The 17,026-nt window shown below is 40.0% G+C and overlaps 1 protein-coding gene across 4 annotated transcripts in view; it reads left to right on the top strand.

The window, feature by feature from the left end:
• The window catches only part of PLA2R1 (phospholipase A2 receptor 1), a 128,418-nt gene that overhangs the window by 31,998 nt on the left and 79,394 nt on the right, over positions 1–17,026 (top strand). For all 4 annotated transcript variants that reach the window (XR_001884900.1, XM_017869139.1, XM_017869138.1 and 1 more), the window contains exons 5-9: positions 2,408–2,521; positions 3,026–3,169; positions 8,787–8,981; positions 11,442–11,599; positions 14,993–15,091. Coding sequence is in view for 3 of the 4 variants with exons in the window: in XM_017869139.1 (XP_017724628.1) it covers positions 2,408–2,521; positions 3,026–3,169; positions 8,787–8,981; positions 11,442–11,599; positions 14,993–15,091 (710 nt within the window). In the remaining variant the exon portion in view is untranslated. The remainder of the gene's footprint in view (positions 1–2,407; positions 2,522–3,025; positions 3,170–8,786; positions 8,982–11,441; positions 11,600–14,992; positions 15,092–17,026) is intronic.

Genomic DNA, 17,026 nt, shown 5'->3' with positions numbered 1-17,026 from the left:
ATTGATCGAATCTCCTTTTACTAGAGATATATTGATGAAACCATTTGTTTTTTATTTATTTATTTATTTGTTGATATTATAAACCATCCCTGCACATAGCTTTGTGCATACCTCCCCAATTGTTTTTTTATAAGTTTGCAGAAGTGGGTTCACTGGATGGAAAAGTAAGCACACTTTAAAGCTTTTGTAAGTCATTAATATCTTCCAGAAGGATTGTAAGAAATGAATGAGCAATGTGTGCCCACCCTTTCCCCACAGCTGTGCAAAAGTCAGAAATTATTATTGAATTTGATTTGAATAAGTCATAGTGCAGAAAAACATCAATTTTCAAAATCATTATAAGCCTGAAATGGTTTTCATATAAAAGTTTACATGCCATTTATGAATTACAATTATCTACCTTAACTGCCAGGATCTGTCATGAGAAGGTCTGGATTTACTCATCAAATTTGAATAATAATTTAAAAAAATAAGACATGTCAGGGACTTTGCTTTAACTACCTCAGTTATATAATTAGTCTTTGGGAATTGTTTGGAAAAACAGAAGTCTGTTCATAAAGACAGAAACCTGTTCGTTCCAACCAAGGTATTTTTTAATGATGAAAATAATCTAATGTTTCTTGCTATTTCTGGTGAACATGTACTATGGTACAAGGAATTATCTAAGCTGTCATGAATGCCAAGAAATATCCAAAGGAATTTAAATTCGAGTTTCTTATTACAGTATTGTGGGCCAGCTTAGTCCTAAAGATAAATAGATGGTTTTTTGTGCCTTCAGACACAGATTATAAATTGCACAATGATTTTGTATCTGCATTATTAAAACAATTGCACAATGAGTATTCAAAATAATTCTAAGATAAGAATAATTAACGTTTTAATATTTTAACTAGATTTTAAAATAGCACTTGGCACTTGCCTGGATGTGAAATGTGAAAATTTCTCCCTGCCTTGTCAATCCATTTCACTTCTTATCATCATAAGACCTGCTAAATGATTTAATCAAATGGTGCTATTGAAAGGAATAATCAAATGGACATTAGAAAGAGATTCCATGTGAATGCCATGGAAACTTGGAAGGGTGAAACCCACGTATAGGATGCTGTTTCTGTTTATTGATTTCTGGGGATCTCAAAATTATAAAGCACCTTTTTCTCTTTTCCTAAATGGGTTAGGTTCTTTGAGTTTTTCACAATTGTATTGAAATGTCTAGTCACTGAGGATACTGCAGCCTTGTTATATGACTACAATGACCTTCACAACCTGGGTAATCATACAGTCTATCATCCAAACTGAGACTCTTTTGATAGTAAAAGGGACTGCGATTAATAATTATTCTGGAACTACCAGCATGAACCATGAGCTTTCCAGGAAAACGGGGGCATACGGTCACCCTGTTTATAACTCTTATCCGTCAGGGTCTTAATCTCAGGCAGGACCCCTGCATCTGACTAAAAATACATTGGGCTCTGAAGCAGGTGAATTGTAAGCGAACAATGCTCTCCTTTGTAGATTAAACGATTAAATGGCAACATTTCAAAGCGTCACAAAATTGCCACTTTCATTACGTTTCTGATACTGGGTTTTGGTCCCCCCCCCCGCCCCATTTTACTGCACAAATAGTACCTATTTGTTCTGGAAGAATGTTTAAAATTTAGGTGCACAGAAAGAAAACTGAAGAAAATCCCCATAATTCTATAATTTTGATAACTATGTTTTTCTGCACGTCAATGCATGTCTTTATTCATAGTGTCTTTAACAAACATGGTATTGCCTTAAACCGAGAGTTGTAGTGGACTGGTTAAGAGGAGGGGCCACAGAGCCAGCCTGCCATAAAAACTTCTTCCACCTCAAGCTGTGGAAGCAGCCTCTAGTTTGCACTGCACACAGCCTTAGGTCCCAACCTGCTAGGGATGCCCCAAGACACTGTGGTCCCTCCTGTTGAGCAGACAACTCCTGGTGGCTCTCACACTGTACACCCCTCCCTGATCTACTTCAGCACACTTTTTTACCTTTGAAGATGTGCCTCTGTTCACTTTCTGGGAGTGACCCTGCACACCTCCTCCTCCACCCTATAAAACCTTTAAGTTCATGAGCTCACTCAAGTAAGATGGCCTCAAGTGTGCAACCATGCACCCTTGTCTCGATTGACAACCCTGAAAGGCAACATTTCTGGGTACTCGCATGAAGCATTCAGAGTTGAAAAACAGCTGTCAGTGAGCCTGCTCTGTTTCTCAAGATGGTGGGAACCTGCTTTATCACTCAGAAGCACCACGTGCATTCTGTGCACCTTTCCTGTCATTGACTGGGATTAATTTCTGACTCCATGATCCAGGAATAGGAGAACAAGAAAGATGTGTAACACTGGATTTTTTTTTTTTTTGAAGCTTCATAATTTTCATTTCAGAGCACATGAGCAGTAAAGCAGTGGAGGTGTGGATCGGTCTCAATCAGCTGGATGAACACGCTGGCTGGCAGTGGTCTGATGGAACACCGCTCAGCTACCTAAATTGGAGCCCAGGTACCCGCAGTGTTTTCTTTGCCTTTGTCACGTGGCATCATCCTGCAGCCTTACACCGCAGCATTTCCCATGCACATAGGACATGCTTTTTTGAGAGTAGTTTATAAACATTTTTTAACCTGACTGAATTCTTTTAAGGCAAGCTTTTCCAAACAAGAAAATAGAGTCCAGGAAGATAAGATTTTTAGCCAAAGTTGCAGGAGAATTTGGGTACAAGCCAAGATTCCAGTCTGCTGCTTTAAAAATAGCTACAAATTGCAAAGTATCTCTCTACTTTAAGATAGTAAAATTGGGTCTTTTGGAATCTTTGGGAAATCATTTAATTGACATGCCTGGACTGTAACTGCAAAATCATGGATAACATCTTATAGGATATAACACCTTTACAGGATTTACTATATATGACAAGTGGAAAGGCTATCCCCTTGATGCTGAAACTACATTTCAATATATATTAAACTAGCTGCTTTTGCTTCTAATATTAAACACTCTTTGTATTTTCAGAGGTAAATTTTGAGCCATTTGTTGAAAATCACTGTGGAACATTTAGTTCATTTATGCCAAGTGCCTGGAGGAGTCGGGATTGTGAGTCCACCTTGCCATATATATGTAAAAAATATCTAAACCACACTGATCATGAAATAGTCGGTAAGTGTTTTTATTTTAAGTTGTTCTTAGGTGTTGTTTACTTGTCCTCTCAATATATGTAAATTTCTCTATTTTTTACTAATAATTCATAATGTAAACTTAGCTAAATCTAGTTTATATTTATATGAAAAAATGTGTAACTAGATAATAGCTGCTGTGTCAAAGGGACTGTTATTTTAACAAATGCATTTAGGTTTTTACTAAAAACTGAAATAAACTAAGCATAGCAAACATTTTCTTCCTCTCTTCTAAAAAATTTGTACTCTTAGTCATTCTGTATTAGAAAAACAAGATAACATTTCTTTTTCTATTCTAGTTTTGAGTTTTATTTATTGTTCCCCTAGAAATTAAACATAATTTAAAAAACAGTTTTATATAATTATTTACTTCATTGATTTTCTGGCACACTCTGAATCTCTTATTAGTAACACACCCTCCTCCCTGAAATCACATGCAGGACTTTTTAGATGGAGTTAATACTTAAATAATATCTAATCACAATCTACTACCAGAAGTCCAATTATTTCTGTTTTCAGGTCTATAACCTCTTTCTAGTTTCTCTGAGAATTAATGTCTTAACTCCAAATGTAGAGATAAAAATATAACTTTTTTTTTTCTTTTGAGACGGAGTCTCGCTCTGTGGTTCAGGCTGGAGTGCAGTGGCACAATCTCAGCTCACTGCAAGCTCTGCCCTCCTGCCTCACTCTCCTGAGAGCTGGGAGTACAGGCACCCGCCACTACGCCTGGCTAATTTTGTGTATGTTTAGTAGAGATGGAGTTTCACTATGTTAGCCAGGATGGTCTCAATCTCCTGACCTCGTGATCTACCCTCCTCGGCCTCCCAAAGTTCTGGGATTGCAGGCATGAGCCACCGCGCCCAGCCAGTATAACCATTTTTTAAAGAATCATTGCAAAAATATTAGAGAAACTCTAGATTTAAAATAATAAGCTGAATTATCATTTTTAAATATTGTCTCTTACAATCAAGTTTTAACTTTCATTTTCCTTTAAATAGCTAAGCCTAGAAGTTTTGTAGAATATGGGGTACAAGTTGGGGAAAGAAGAAGCATCTTGCCATTTTTTAATGTAGAGATTTGTCCATTATTTCAGGAATTTGCTGAAATTGCTACCACCTGTTATTGTCCTTTTCCCTCCTTCTCTTCCTTCTTTCACATTCCTTTCTCCATGCCTTCTCCCTTCATTTTTTCTTTCTTTCTTATGCCATCTTGCATTCCCTCCTGCCACCCTTCATTTCTTCTGTTATATTTATCCTTCTGGTCTGCTAATTGAGGTCAGAAGACCAGAAATGGGAGTAGTTAAGTTAGCTTGTTTGGATTATTTGCTTTGCTTCAAGTTCAACACATTCTTCTGCGGATCGATTGAAGTCTTGCTTTTGTGACCCAGGCTGGAATGCAGTGGCCCACGGCAACCTCTGCCTCCCGGGTTCAAGCAATTCTGCCTCAGCCTCCCAAGTAGCTGGGATTACAGGTGCCTGCCACCATGCCCAGCTAATTTTTGTATTTTTAGTAGAGACGGGGTTTCACCATGTTCACCAGGCTAGTCTCGAACTCCTGACCTGAGGCGATCCATCCACCTCGGCCTCCCAAAGTGCTAGGATTACAGGCGTGAGCCACCACGTGCAGCCTAAAATTCCAAGTTTAAAAAGGGTGTCATGAGTACTTTTTTAGGCTGAAAACCACTGGGGTCAATGATATACAAAGTTCTAACAGTCTTTGGCCATAATTCCAATTGCTGTCAGAGTCCTAGAAACAATTTTAAAAGAATGTTTTGTTTCCCACAGTGAAATCATATTTAGTTTAAATTCGTTCTTAATGGAGGCACCTCGTTGTGGTTAATAAAATAAGGTAAAAATGCCATCATCAGATAGGGGACGGTCTCGTGAGAAAGGAAAACCAACATATAACATGTGCATCACCACTGCCCTCCAACGTCCAAGCATCATGGCACTGTGTTCCTGAAAGCCCCACCTGGCGTCCGTATCAGCCCAGAGCAACACCGTGGACACTCAAGACTTATCTTCAAAGTGAAACCTATTTGTCATCCCCATTTTAGAGGAAGTAGTCAGAGTTTTAGGCTCTTTTCAGCTGGGGATAAATATCTACCTCACCCGTACACTATGTATAAAATCCTTGGAATACCATTTAAATTGTATTCCATAATACTTCTTTTAAATGTAAAAAGGTTTCAAAAATGAACAGCTCTGTTAAATTTTATACCTAGCCCCAACACCCTGCTTTCATTGTATGTCCTTTGTCAAGTCTCTTTACTTCTTTGGTTTTGTTGTTGTTGTTTTACTTTTTTACTATTTTTAAAAATAAAATTTACTGTGTATGTTCAAAGTATACAACATGATGTCATAGGATATATATATATAGTAAAATGGTTATTTTAGTGACACAAATTAACACATGCATCATCGCACTTAGTTACCCATTTCCCCCGCTGTGACAAGAGCAACTATAATTTACTCATTTATCAAGAATCCTGAATACACTATATTAACTATAGTCCTCATGCTGTACTTTTAGACTTGTTCATCCTACAGATCTGCTACTTGTGTCCTTTTTCCTACCTCTGCTCATTTTCTCTCTTTGACTCCTAGTAACCTTTTATCCTTTCAGCCATTCTGTGTTTTGATTAGATAATTTGATCTATTTGCATTCAGAGTAATGATTGATCGGTAAAGACTTACTATTGCCATTTTGTTCATTGTTTTCTGCTTGTTTTATAGATTCTTTGTTTCTTTCTTCCTCTCTTATTGTTTACCTTTGTGATTTGGTGATTTTTTGTGTGTGTGGTGCTAAATTTCGATTCCTTTCTCTTTATCAGTTGTGTATCTGCTATAGGTTTATTTTTTTTCTTTGTGGTTATCATATGGCTTACATAAAACATCTTGTAGTTATAATGGACTGTTTTACACTGATAACTGCTTAACTTTAGTTGCAACAATCACTCTAGATTTTTACCCTACCTCCAATAGTTAAAATTTTGATATCACTATTTACATCTTTTAATATTGTGTATTTCTTAATTTATTGTAGCTATAGTTATGTTTTAGCAATTTGGTTATTTATTTATTTATTTACTTATTTATTTATGTTTTAGAGACAGGGTCTTGCTCTGTTGCCCAGGCTGGAATATGGTGCCATCATCATAGCTCGACCTCCTGGGTTCAACTAATCCTCCCACCTCAGCCTCCCAAAGTGCTGGGATTACAGCTGTGAGCCACTGTGCCCAACCTATTTTTGACAATTTTGACTTTAATCTTCATACTGGAGATATAAATGATTTACAGACCACCATTACAGTATTTGAACATTCTGAATTTGACTGTATATTTACCTCCAAGGAAGAAGGGGTACTCTGGAGGTTTGGCTCCAGGGAACAGGGCACCGCTGTAATTTGGGAACCAGAACCAGTATGGCACAGTGGCAACTCAAGCTCTAGGGGATGAAGCACCAGGCAGTGGTGACTCTGGACCCTGGGATGGTGGGGCACAGCAGTATCTCAGACTCTATGAGGTCAGGTTCAGTAGCAGCAAGGACCTAGGAATGGTGGCATATAGCTGTGGCCTGTTTCCTGGGGAGCAAAGAGCAGCAAAATGATGACTCCTTTCCCGGGGAAGGTGGGTTGCCTCAGCAGTTCAGGCTTTGTGGGACTAGTCCAGTTCCAGGCAAGCAGGGTGCTACAGCTGTTTGGCCTGTAGGGCAGGATGTCCCAGCCTTGCCAATGCTGTTTCCGTTGGATGCAGGGTACCACATCAGCCAAGCCCCACGAGGCACAGCTGCTCAGCTCAGCCAAGGCACCCATTCCCCCATGAGATGGGGCTGCTTCAGCGTAGTGTTGGGGGGTATGACTGCTTTGGGCAGCTAAAGCACTGTTTCCCCTGGATTTGGGAGCCACTTCAGCTCAGGTGCCAGAGGTGTGACTGCTCTCGGCAGCCAGGGCAGGGATTCCTGGGAGGCCGGGCGCCACTTCAGCACACATACTGGGGAACATGACTGCTCTGGGAGGCCAACGCACCATTTCTTTGGAGGCAGGGTGATAAGCCAGCTCAGGCTCTGAGGGGCATGGCACAGCAACAACCAGGAAAGGTAAATAGAGCAGCTTGTGGCAACTTGGCCACGCCAGGTAGAGTGAGAGCCCCACAGCAGTTTGGCATGGGGTTGGTGGGCCACAAGGTAGAAGTGGTGCAGTGGTTACAAAGTCTCAAGGATGGAGAGGTGCTGTGGCTACTCACTACTGGAGCAGAACATGACATTCTAGCAGTGGTTCTTTTTTCAAGATGGTGCAGCACAATAGCCCCATAGGCCACAGAGAGACAGGGTACAGCGACAGAACTTTCTCTGGGGCAAGCATAGTCCTGTAGACTCCAGGCAGCCCTCTCAACTGGGCTTAGTGCCTGTGAAGACTGCAGTGGTCCCCAGTGGCAAGGACTGTAGGTGACCCTGGTGGTGTTGGAGGCTGCTGGGGTCCTCTTGCTCATCATCCTTTCCTTACAGGGAGAAGTCTCTCCTGGCTCTAAGCTGCTTCCAACGGGGACTGGGGGAGATTGTGGGGGTGGGGGTGGCAAGGGTTTCTGTGCTCCATGTTGTTTCTGCTACTCCCTTGATGTGCTCCAGCACTCTCCTTCAGCTGCCTTTGTGAAAATGTAATCATTTGTTCGTTGCTTTGGCTGTTCCTGTGGCAGGGACAAGCGCCAGGTATTACCAGAAAGGGGTCCCAATCCAGACCCCAAGAAAGAATTGGAGGCGAATCCATAAAAGGAAAGCAAGTTTATCAGGAAAGTAAAGGAATAAAGATTGGCTACTCCACAGGCCGAGCAGCGGCTTGGGCTGCTCAGCTGATTACACTTACAGTTCTTTCTTGATTATATGCTAAACAAAGGGTAGATTATTCATGAGTTTTCTGGGAAAGGGGTATACAATTTCCGGAAATGAGGGTTCCTCCCCCTTTTAGAACATATAGAGTAACTTCCTGATGTTGCCATGGCTTGTAAACTGTCATGGCATTGGTGGGAGTGTCTTTTAGCATGCTAATACATTATAATTAGCACATAATGAGCAGCGAGGATCGCCAGAGCTCACTTTCCTCACCATCTTGGTTTTGATGAGTTTTGGCCAGCTTCTTTACTGCAGCTTGTTATATCAGCAAGGTCTTTGTGACCTGTATTTTGTGTTGACTTTCTGTTTCATCCTGTAGAATGCCTGACCTCCTGGAAATGCAGCTCAGTAGGTCTCAGCCTTATTTTACTCAGCCCCTAAACAAGATGGAGTTGCTGTTGTTCAAAGGCTTCTGACACATGTGTCTCTATCGGCCATCTTGCTGCCATCCCTCCTCTCCTTACTTCTTTGTACCTTCACTAGCTCATCTGGAAAATGAAATACTGAGGTTCATTTTATCCTAGATCTAGATCTAGATCATCGATTAGACCCTTCTCAACTCTGAAGATCTAGAATTCCATGATATATGTCATTTTGTATATTTCTGTTTTCACATTTTAAAGTAATCATATTAATGGCAATTTACATAAACTGTAATAAGTAATGTTAAAATAATTGTGGAAAATGACATTGTTTTTTGTTGGTTTAAAAAGAAAAGGATGCGTGGAAATACTATGCTACCCACTGTGAGCCTGGCTGGAATCCCTACAATCGTAATTGCTACAAACTTCGGAAAGAAGAAAAGACCTGGCATAAGGCTTTGCGTTCTTGTCAGGCTGATAACAGTGCATTAATGGATATAACCTCATTAGCAGAGGTGGAGTTTCTTGTAACCCTCCTTGGAGATGGTGAGTCCCAGCTGCCTTTGGTTTAAGAGGTATAAAATATGATGTAGTAACTACTTTTATTAGTAGAGTTGAAAAGAAATTTAAGTTATTTAAAAGTGGTTATTCATGACACATATATTTAAAGTTTCTAAATGTTATTCAGGAGTTCAAACTTACTGGATTTTTACAAAATATATGTTCAGAAACTTTGTAACATCTTCATACATGCCACATATATTAAATGATTTTTAACTTTTTTGTAAAGTAGGAAAGTTCATTTCCTAAAACTTCTAGTGAAAAACCTAAACCTGTAATTTAGCCTTATGGCCGCTAGATAGCAGTAGTGTGTTGTTAGCATGTAATCCACATAATAAAGGGAACCCCTTAGGCAAATAATTGGATTTAAACAATTTTAGCAGGTGAACATGGGTACTTTATTTGGTGAGGTGATGTTCAGACTGTTCCCCATGTATAGGAGTTTTAGGCTCCTGGCTTCCACCCAGCCTGAGTCCATCAGAGTTGGCTTGCTCTTCAATGTGTCATGTATTTGACAGACTTCTGCTGAAAAATACTGAAATTATTTATTTCATTTTTCAGTTTTAAAACACACAAAAAAATTCCAGGATCTACTTTGATGACATTTTCAATTGTTAGGTTTTAGTATGGAGTGAAAACATGCATCCTTCTCTGTTATTTTTCCTAATCCTTTGCATTTGGGATTAAAGAACCCTGTGGGCTGCTTATCTCAGCAAGGGCACTTACACATCTCTTTCAGCCACATAGTGTTCTTTCCTACCTGGGCTGTCAAGTTTTAATTCCTTTTCCAGCAACTCCACTTCAATTCCTTTAAGAGGTTTTGCTCCTTTCTTCTCATGGCAGAAAAAAGAAAAAGGAAAAAACATACTTTAAAAAATAGGTTTAAGAGGTACAGGTGAGTATTTCTTACATGCATATATTGCAGTGGTGAAGTCTGGCCTCTTAGCAGTCCCATCACCCAGATAGTGAACATTGTACTCAACAGGTGATTTTTCGACCCTCAGCCTCACCCCCTACCATCTTTTGGAGTCTCCAGTGTTTCTTATCCTGCCCCGTATCTCCATGTATCCCCATTGTTTAGCTCCCACTTATAAGTGAGAACATGCCATATTTGATGTTCTGAGTTATTTCACTTAGCAGAATCACCTCAAGTGCTACCTGTGTGCAAAAGGCATGATTTCATTCTTTTCTATGGCTGAGTAGTATTCCATGATGTGTGTGTGTGTGTATATATATGCATATATATATGTGTATAGATGTGTGTATATGTGTGTGTGTGTGTGCGCATATATATATAAAAACATATTTTGTTTATCCAGCCCTCCTCTGATGGATGCTTACATGATTCCATCTTTGCTATTGTGAATAATGCTGTGATAAACATATGAGTACAGGTGTCTTTTTGATATGATTTTTTTCCCTTTGGGTATATATCCAGTAGTGGGATTGCTGGATTGAATGGTAGTTCTATGTTTAGTTCTTTGAGTAATCCGCATACTGTTTTCCATAAAGGTTGTACTAATTTACATTCCCACCAAAAATGTATAAGTGTTCCTTTTTTTTGCATCCTCACTAACATCTCTTGGGGGAAAAAAAACAACTTATCTTTAAGCTAGACTATCATTAAAAGTTTGTTTGTTTCATGCCCTTTTCATAATCCGATGGGTCTTCCTATTTTTCCTTTCTCTAGGCAGAAGCAAAACCAGACTTTTCAGATCTACTTAACGTACATACACGGTTCTAGCAGAAACCAGAGCCCCAGGAATCCAACTTGCTTAGGCTTTGTTGTTGCATTGGCTTTGGCTCACACTCTGCCTCACTCATAAGGCCTTTATCAAGCAGATCTGGATATTATGGGGGTGTCTTAGTCCATTTTCTATTGATTATAATAGAATGCAAAGAAACTGAGTAATTTATAAAGAAAAGAACTTTATTTCCTACAGTTATGGAGACTGGGAAGTTCAAGGTCAAAGGACCACATCTGAAGAGGGTGTCCTTGCTGGTGGGGATTCTCTGCAGAGTCCCATGGTGGCACAGGGCATCACATGGAGAGGGGTCTAAGTGTGCTAACTCAGGTCTCTCTTCTTCTTCTTATAAAGCCACCAGTACCATTCCCGTGAGAACTAGTTAATCCATTAACCCTTTAATCCATTCATCAGGGCAGAGCCTTCATGACCCACTCAACCCTTAGAGGCTCCCCTCAATACTGCCACATTGGGGATTAAGTTTCAACCTGAATTTTGGAGGGGACAAACATTCAAACCATAGTAGAGAGGGGAAAACATTTAAGTAGACATTTTATGCCAAGACTTAAACAGATTTCATTATGCAAAGAAATAAAGAAGAAATCACATGTGAAGTGGTATATTTTGGTAGTAACTCCAGGGTGTTATCTCCTTTGCAAATAATAGGATCCCATAAGTAATTTACATTTATCTCTTACAGAAAATGCATCAGAAACATGGATTGGTTTGAGCAGCAATAAAATTCCAGTTTCCTTTGAATGGTCTAATGACTCTTCAGTCATCTTTACTAATTGGCACACACTTGAGCCCCAAATTTTTCCAAATAGAAGCCAGCTGTGTGTCTCAGCAGAGCAGTCTGTAAGTCGATTCATTTGTTCAGTGCTCACTTTATTGGTCTTGTACTGAAGGCCACCTATGCTGGAGCCTTGGGCTATGGCAGAGACCAAGACAGGCACAGTCCCTGCTCCTCATGGGCCTTCCATGTTAGAGAGTAAACAAGTACACACAGAAAAAACATGGTAATTATAGTTGCAATGATTGCTCCAAGGAAATATGTGACATGATAGTGAAAAGCTTGGGTTGGGGAAGGACAAGATAGTCACAGAAAGCGTTTCTGAAAAGTTGACATTTAAGCTTGGACTTAAAAAAAAACTCTCAGAGAGAAAGGGGAAGAATATTCTAAGCAGAACATGCAGAGGGTAGCAAGTGCAAAGGCCCAAAGACAGACCAAGACTTGCTATGCTGAGTTATCAAAAAGGAGACCAGTGGTGAGGAGGTCGTAAGAGACGGGCAGTAGGAATTCTAAAATGCCAGGGTTCTAGACTGTGCTATAGTAATCAATAAAGTGCTTCAAGGAAACAAATGGCATGATCTGATTTACATTTTAAAATTGACTGTGGCTGCTACACAGAAAATGGTTAGGAGAGGAATAAAATGGAAGCAGAAAAGCCAGTGTGGAGGCTACATCAGAGTTGAATTAGGGTAGTGACTGTGAAGAGAAGTGGACAGATCCAAGTGTGCTTTGGAGAACAGGAGGTGTTGCTAAGTTAGATGTTGGGGTGGGAGAGAGGTCGGCTTTTGGCTTGAGCAACCACGGTTTTGGTGGATGGTGGTGCCATTGACTGCCGTGATGAAGATGAGGGGAAGAACTGAGGGATGGAAGATTACTTTGGAGAGTGATGGTTTTTAAGCTCCTTTATCTTATTCACACAAAAGGATTTAAACAGTATGTGTAACCTCTTTGAAAATTATGGATCAGTGGCAAATCTTGCTCTTTTCCTCATGTGGATCGAGTGGTCCCAGTAGTCTGAACATCACATTCATCCCTATGTTCTAGTCTCTCATTTATCTAAAACATCTGATTATACAGAATTAGTTTAATCCCAAGCCATTTGAACAGTTTATTATGCCTAAAACAGACTTAATCTCTTTGATCAAGATAGCTGCTGAATACACTGGCTGAGTTTTAGGAGGTTGTTGGGACTTGGTAGATGCCCTTATTCTTCTAACCACCGAGATACTCTGTCAAGTTCCCCCAAGAGGCAGTTTATTAAATGTTACTGACATGGCTTGACAAAGTAATTATGCCAGCCAAACAGGAAGCATTTCTGAGCACTTAACTTTTGTGACATGTTTCATGGTTTCATCTTTTAATGCTAGCACAGACAATTACAATTGTACAGTGCAGTAACAATTATACATGCTAAGGCCGTGTCTCTTAGCCCCATATGAAGAAGGAGAAACAATACCTCTCAATGTTTGTCTTGGGTTTAGCTCTGCTGAAATCCACCACAATGTTTTGTTTGTTTGTTTGTTTGTTTGTTTTTGAGACAGAGTCTCACTCTGTCACCCAGGCTGGAGTACAGTAGTACGATCTCAGCTCACTGCAACCTCCACTTCCTGGATTCAAGCGATTCTCATGCCTCAGCCTCCCGAGTAGCTGGGATTACAGGCCTGCACCACCACGCCTGGCTAATTTTTGTATTTTTAGTAGAGGTGGGGTTTCATGTTGCCCATGCTGGTCTCAAACTCCTGGACTCTACCCTCCTTGGCCTCCCAAAGTGTTGAAATTACTGGCATGGGCCACGACACCTGGCCCACCACAGTTTATTCCACAGTATCTGCTGATTTATTGGTTCATTAGTTTTGATATAATTTAGGTGATCATTTCTTATTGACAGGCATGGGTATGTTGCTCTGCAAGTTTACAGAACAGGAGCCAATATTTGGACAGAGATTATTTTTTAAGAGATTGAGGATAGGTATTAATAGTATTGGACATGTCAGGACAATGCTGCCATAAGTGTAATATTTTGTGGCCCCTTTTCTGGCAACTCAGAAGCTCCTTGAATAGTAGATGTGGAAAAAATAACATTTATTTCCATGGAGTAGAACTCAGTATGAATATAATTATTATAATTAACAAGTTAACAAATCACAGTTGACAAAAATTTGAATATGAGAGCCTAGGAAACAATTCATTTGTTCTTCCATTCATCTAACAGTTCTTAACTACAGAATGCCTGACACTATCCTGTAACTGTATGGTTTGCTGGAAGACTCCCTGGGGGAGCGATGCAGGGCTCCTCTTACAGATGAAGGTGTCAGCCCTGGATATTGTATTTTTCTAAGGGTCATGGAAGGGCTCCACATTCCCCTAAAATTCTAGATGTGTGAAATACCACCTGGAATTTGAATTCTGTAACTTTAGTCTAAGGTTCTCATTTGTGTTATTTAAAAAAATCCTACAGGAAGATAAAATTTTAATCTGTTAGCAGTTATTATATCATTATTAATGAAAGATCTGAGAGTAGCCTTCAGTAGGATTAGAGAAAAACATGAAGGTATCTGTCTAGCATATAAAGAGGAGATGGGGTGGTGCTGTTCGAATTCCTGATGGAGGGATCATTGAAGGGTGAATGTGAATTTCATCTATGCCAGTATTACCTAGGGTGCTTCATGGTGGCTTCCAGGAATTTCCCCAGCATCAGGTAGAGACATGAAAGCAGCAAAGCATTTAATGTAACACTTAGAATTGGTTGAAGAGAGGTATCAGCACTCTCACTTGGTCAGGAGGATGGCTTCATCCCAGTGGTTCTCACAGTATGACCCCCCGACCAACAGCATTAACACCACCTGAAAGCTTGTTAGGAATGCCAATTCTCAAGTCCCACCAGACCTACTGAATGAGACACTGGTCTTGCAGCCCAGTCAGCTAGGTTTCAGTTAGCCCTCCAGGTGCTTCTGGAGCACACTCGAGATTGAGAACCGTGGCTCTATCCCATCTTTTCACAGAAAAATTGAGACCAGCTTAATGGAAAGCCAGGCTGACCTTTGTATTAATCCTAGCTCCAATTTTTACTGACTCTAGGACCATGTAAAATGCTAACTCTAACCTTTAAAACGGGAATAATAATCCCTACCTCACTGGAACGTTGAGATAATATATGAAAATCGCCCTGCATTAAGCCAACACATGGCAGCTATCAAGAAGCACTAGTTGTTGATAGTTGCTTCCACTCTCCCGCCCACCCAGTTATAGATTGAACACCTTGGAACTCATGCTGGAAAGAGGGGCCTGCCATCCCTAGAGAAAGTGTGAACCCTTTCCATGACAAAGTGGGGTGCTGCCTGAAACATTATCCCATGTGGGAGCACATTATTCATCATATTTTTATTTGTAAGAATTGCTATGCCCCACCAGCATCAGCACAGAGTGTATTCATTCTCTTGTAACATTTTTCTTCGTAGGAGGGACACTGGAAAGTCAAAAATTGTGAAGAAACACTTTTTTACATTTGTAAAAAAGCAGGCCATGTCCTCTCTGATGCTGAATCAGGATGTCAAGAGGTAAGTGCTGTTAACATTGCAATTTAGGTACAGGAACTTCATAGCTAGATATCAATTCCACCATCAATTTGAAGTGAATTTCTCTTTCTCCTCTCTCTCTCTCTCTCTCTCCTCTCTTGCTCTCTCTCTCTCCCAACCCCGCTTCTTTCCTTTCCTCTTTACTTTTTGTCCTGAGAAACATTGTCTTGCTATCTTCTACACGAGATTGCTTTTCTTTTGAGATTAAAAATGTAAATGGACCTGATACAAGCATCTGTACAGTGACTATCCTGTCTGTATGATGCCCTGTCTCACACTTGATTTTCCTAGTTTTCTTTCTTTCTTTTTTTTTTTTTGAGATAGAGTCTTGCTCTGTCACCCAGGCTAGAGTGCAGTGGCATGATCTTGGCTCACTGAATTTCTATCTCCTAGGCTCAAGCAATTCTCGTGCCTCAGTCTCCCGAGTAGCTGGGACTACAAGTATGCGCCACTATGCCTGGCTAATTTTTGTATTTTTAGAAGAGACAGGATTTTGCCATGCTGTCCAGACTGGTCTCGAACTCCTGACCTCAAGTGATCTACCTCCTCGGCCTCCCAAAGTGCTGGGATTACAGGCTTGAGCCACTGTGCCTGACCTATGGTTTTCCTAGTTTTCAAGTGAGATGTCAGAAAACAATTGTGTTCCTCTGAGTCAGAGTGAACTATGCTGTATCAGTCTCAACAGTTTTCCAGACCTGGTTTTTATGCAACTATGCTTTAATTATTTTCTCTTCTGTCCAATTATTTGTGTTGCAATTGAACAATGACCCATCCCCTTAGAATCTTCATTTTATTCGTTAATCAATGTGTAAACATGTGAACTACTCTTCATACTCTAGCTGGATAATAGATGTGCCATAGCTGACATGTCACCATTTTATCTAATGATTACAATTTCTGAATTATAGCTGATATCTGATTAATCTCTACCTGATCCGAAATATTGAAGATGGGGCAGGGGCGAGGGTGGGGGTATTTGTCTTACTGTGGCTTCCTGGGAAACTCAACGTGTTTTATTTTTGTTGAAAGGACAATTAACTTTTTACACTGCAGAAATAGAACTGATGTTCTATTCAAACTTTTATTCATTGCTTCCCTTCCAGCCAGCATTAGCAGTATTTAAAGTTTCTGAGTTCATAGCCAGTTCTCTAGCTTTGTGAGGAAATTTCCATTAATTTTATTATGCATCAGTCTATGAATATGGTTTTGAAAGTTTTCTCTTTCTTAGAACGTTGCTTCAATGCAATTCTCTAAACAGTCTGCACTTGAAAAATCAATTTGTAAAATCAATCTTGATAATTTCAAAGCAAAAAAAAGTGATTTGTTTTTCCTTCTGAGTCACTTTTTTGGGATTGGACAATATGAGCAATTCCTTCAGTCTTGTCACCACCATCCTTTCATTTAGAAATGAAATAGCACCTAGTGTACAAAGGGTTAACTGATATAATCAGTTATCCTTCCCGCATTTATTGTGTGGACAAAGCCTTGAAGTAACAAGTCTGTTTTTCTGATTATTCTATGCCAGATCTATTTTTCCCTCCCTTTTCTTGAGCCTGTTCAGTTACTGGATTTTTTTGTTTGCTTGCTTTGCTAAGCAGCCTATGATCTAAAAACTTGTAATGAAGAAGAAATGCATTATCAGAAAGGTCAAATGGCCAGCCTCCTTCTCCCTGTCCTTCCAAGTACAGGAGCAGTCTAACATCCCTGCTCCTATCCTGGAGGGATGCCTGAAGGAGCTGTATGGAGATGTCAGTTACTCACAGAGAGAAGACTGGGAATAGAGGTGAAAGAGAGTGAGTTCAGAGCAGATCCTAGATGGCTGGATGTGGGAGCTCCTGTGCTTCCCACCTCAGTTAATGATATGTTTGAACTAACATAGCTGATTTCTTTTTTTTTTTTTTTTTTTTTTTTTTTTTT

This window comes from Rhinopithecus bieti, unplaced genomic scaffold (genome assembly GCF_001698545.2).
Source record: "Rhinopithecus bieti isolate Rb0 unplaced genomic scaffold, ASM169854v2 scaffold_4600, whole genome shotgun sequence".
NCBI classification, from domain to species: domain Eukaryota; kingdom Metazoa; phylum Chordata; class Mammalia; order Primates; family Cercopithecidae; genus Rhinopithecus; species Rhinopithecus bieti.
Note: the sequence above shows the minus strand (reverse complement) of the source record. Positions and strands in the feature narration are given on the sequence as shown.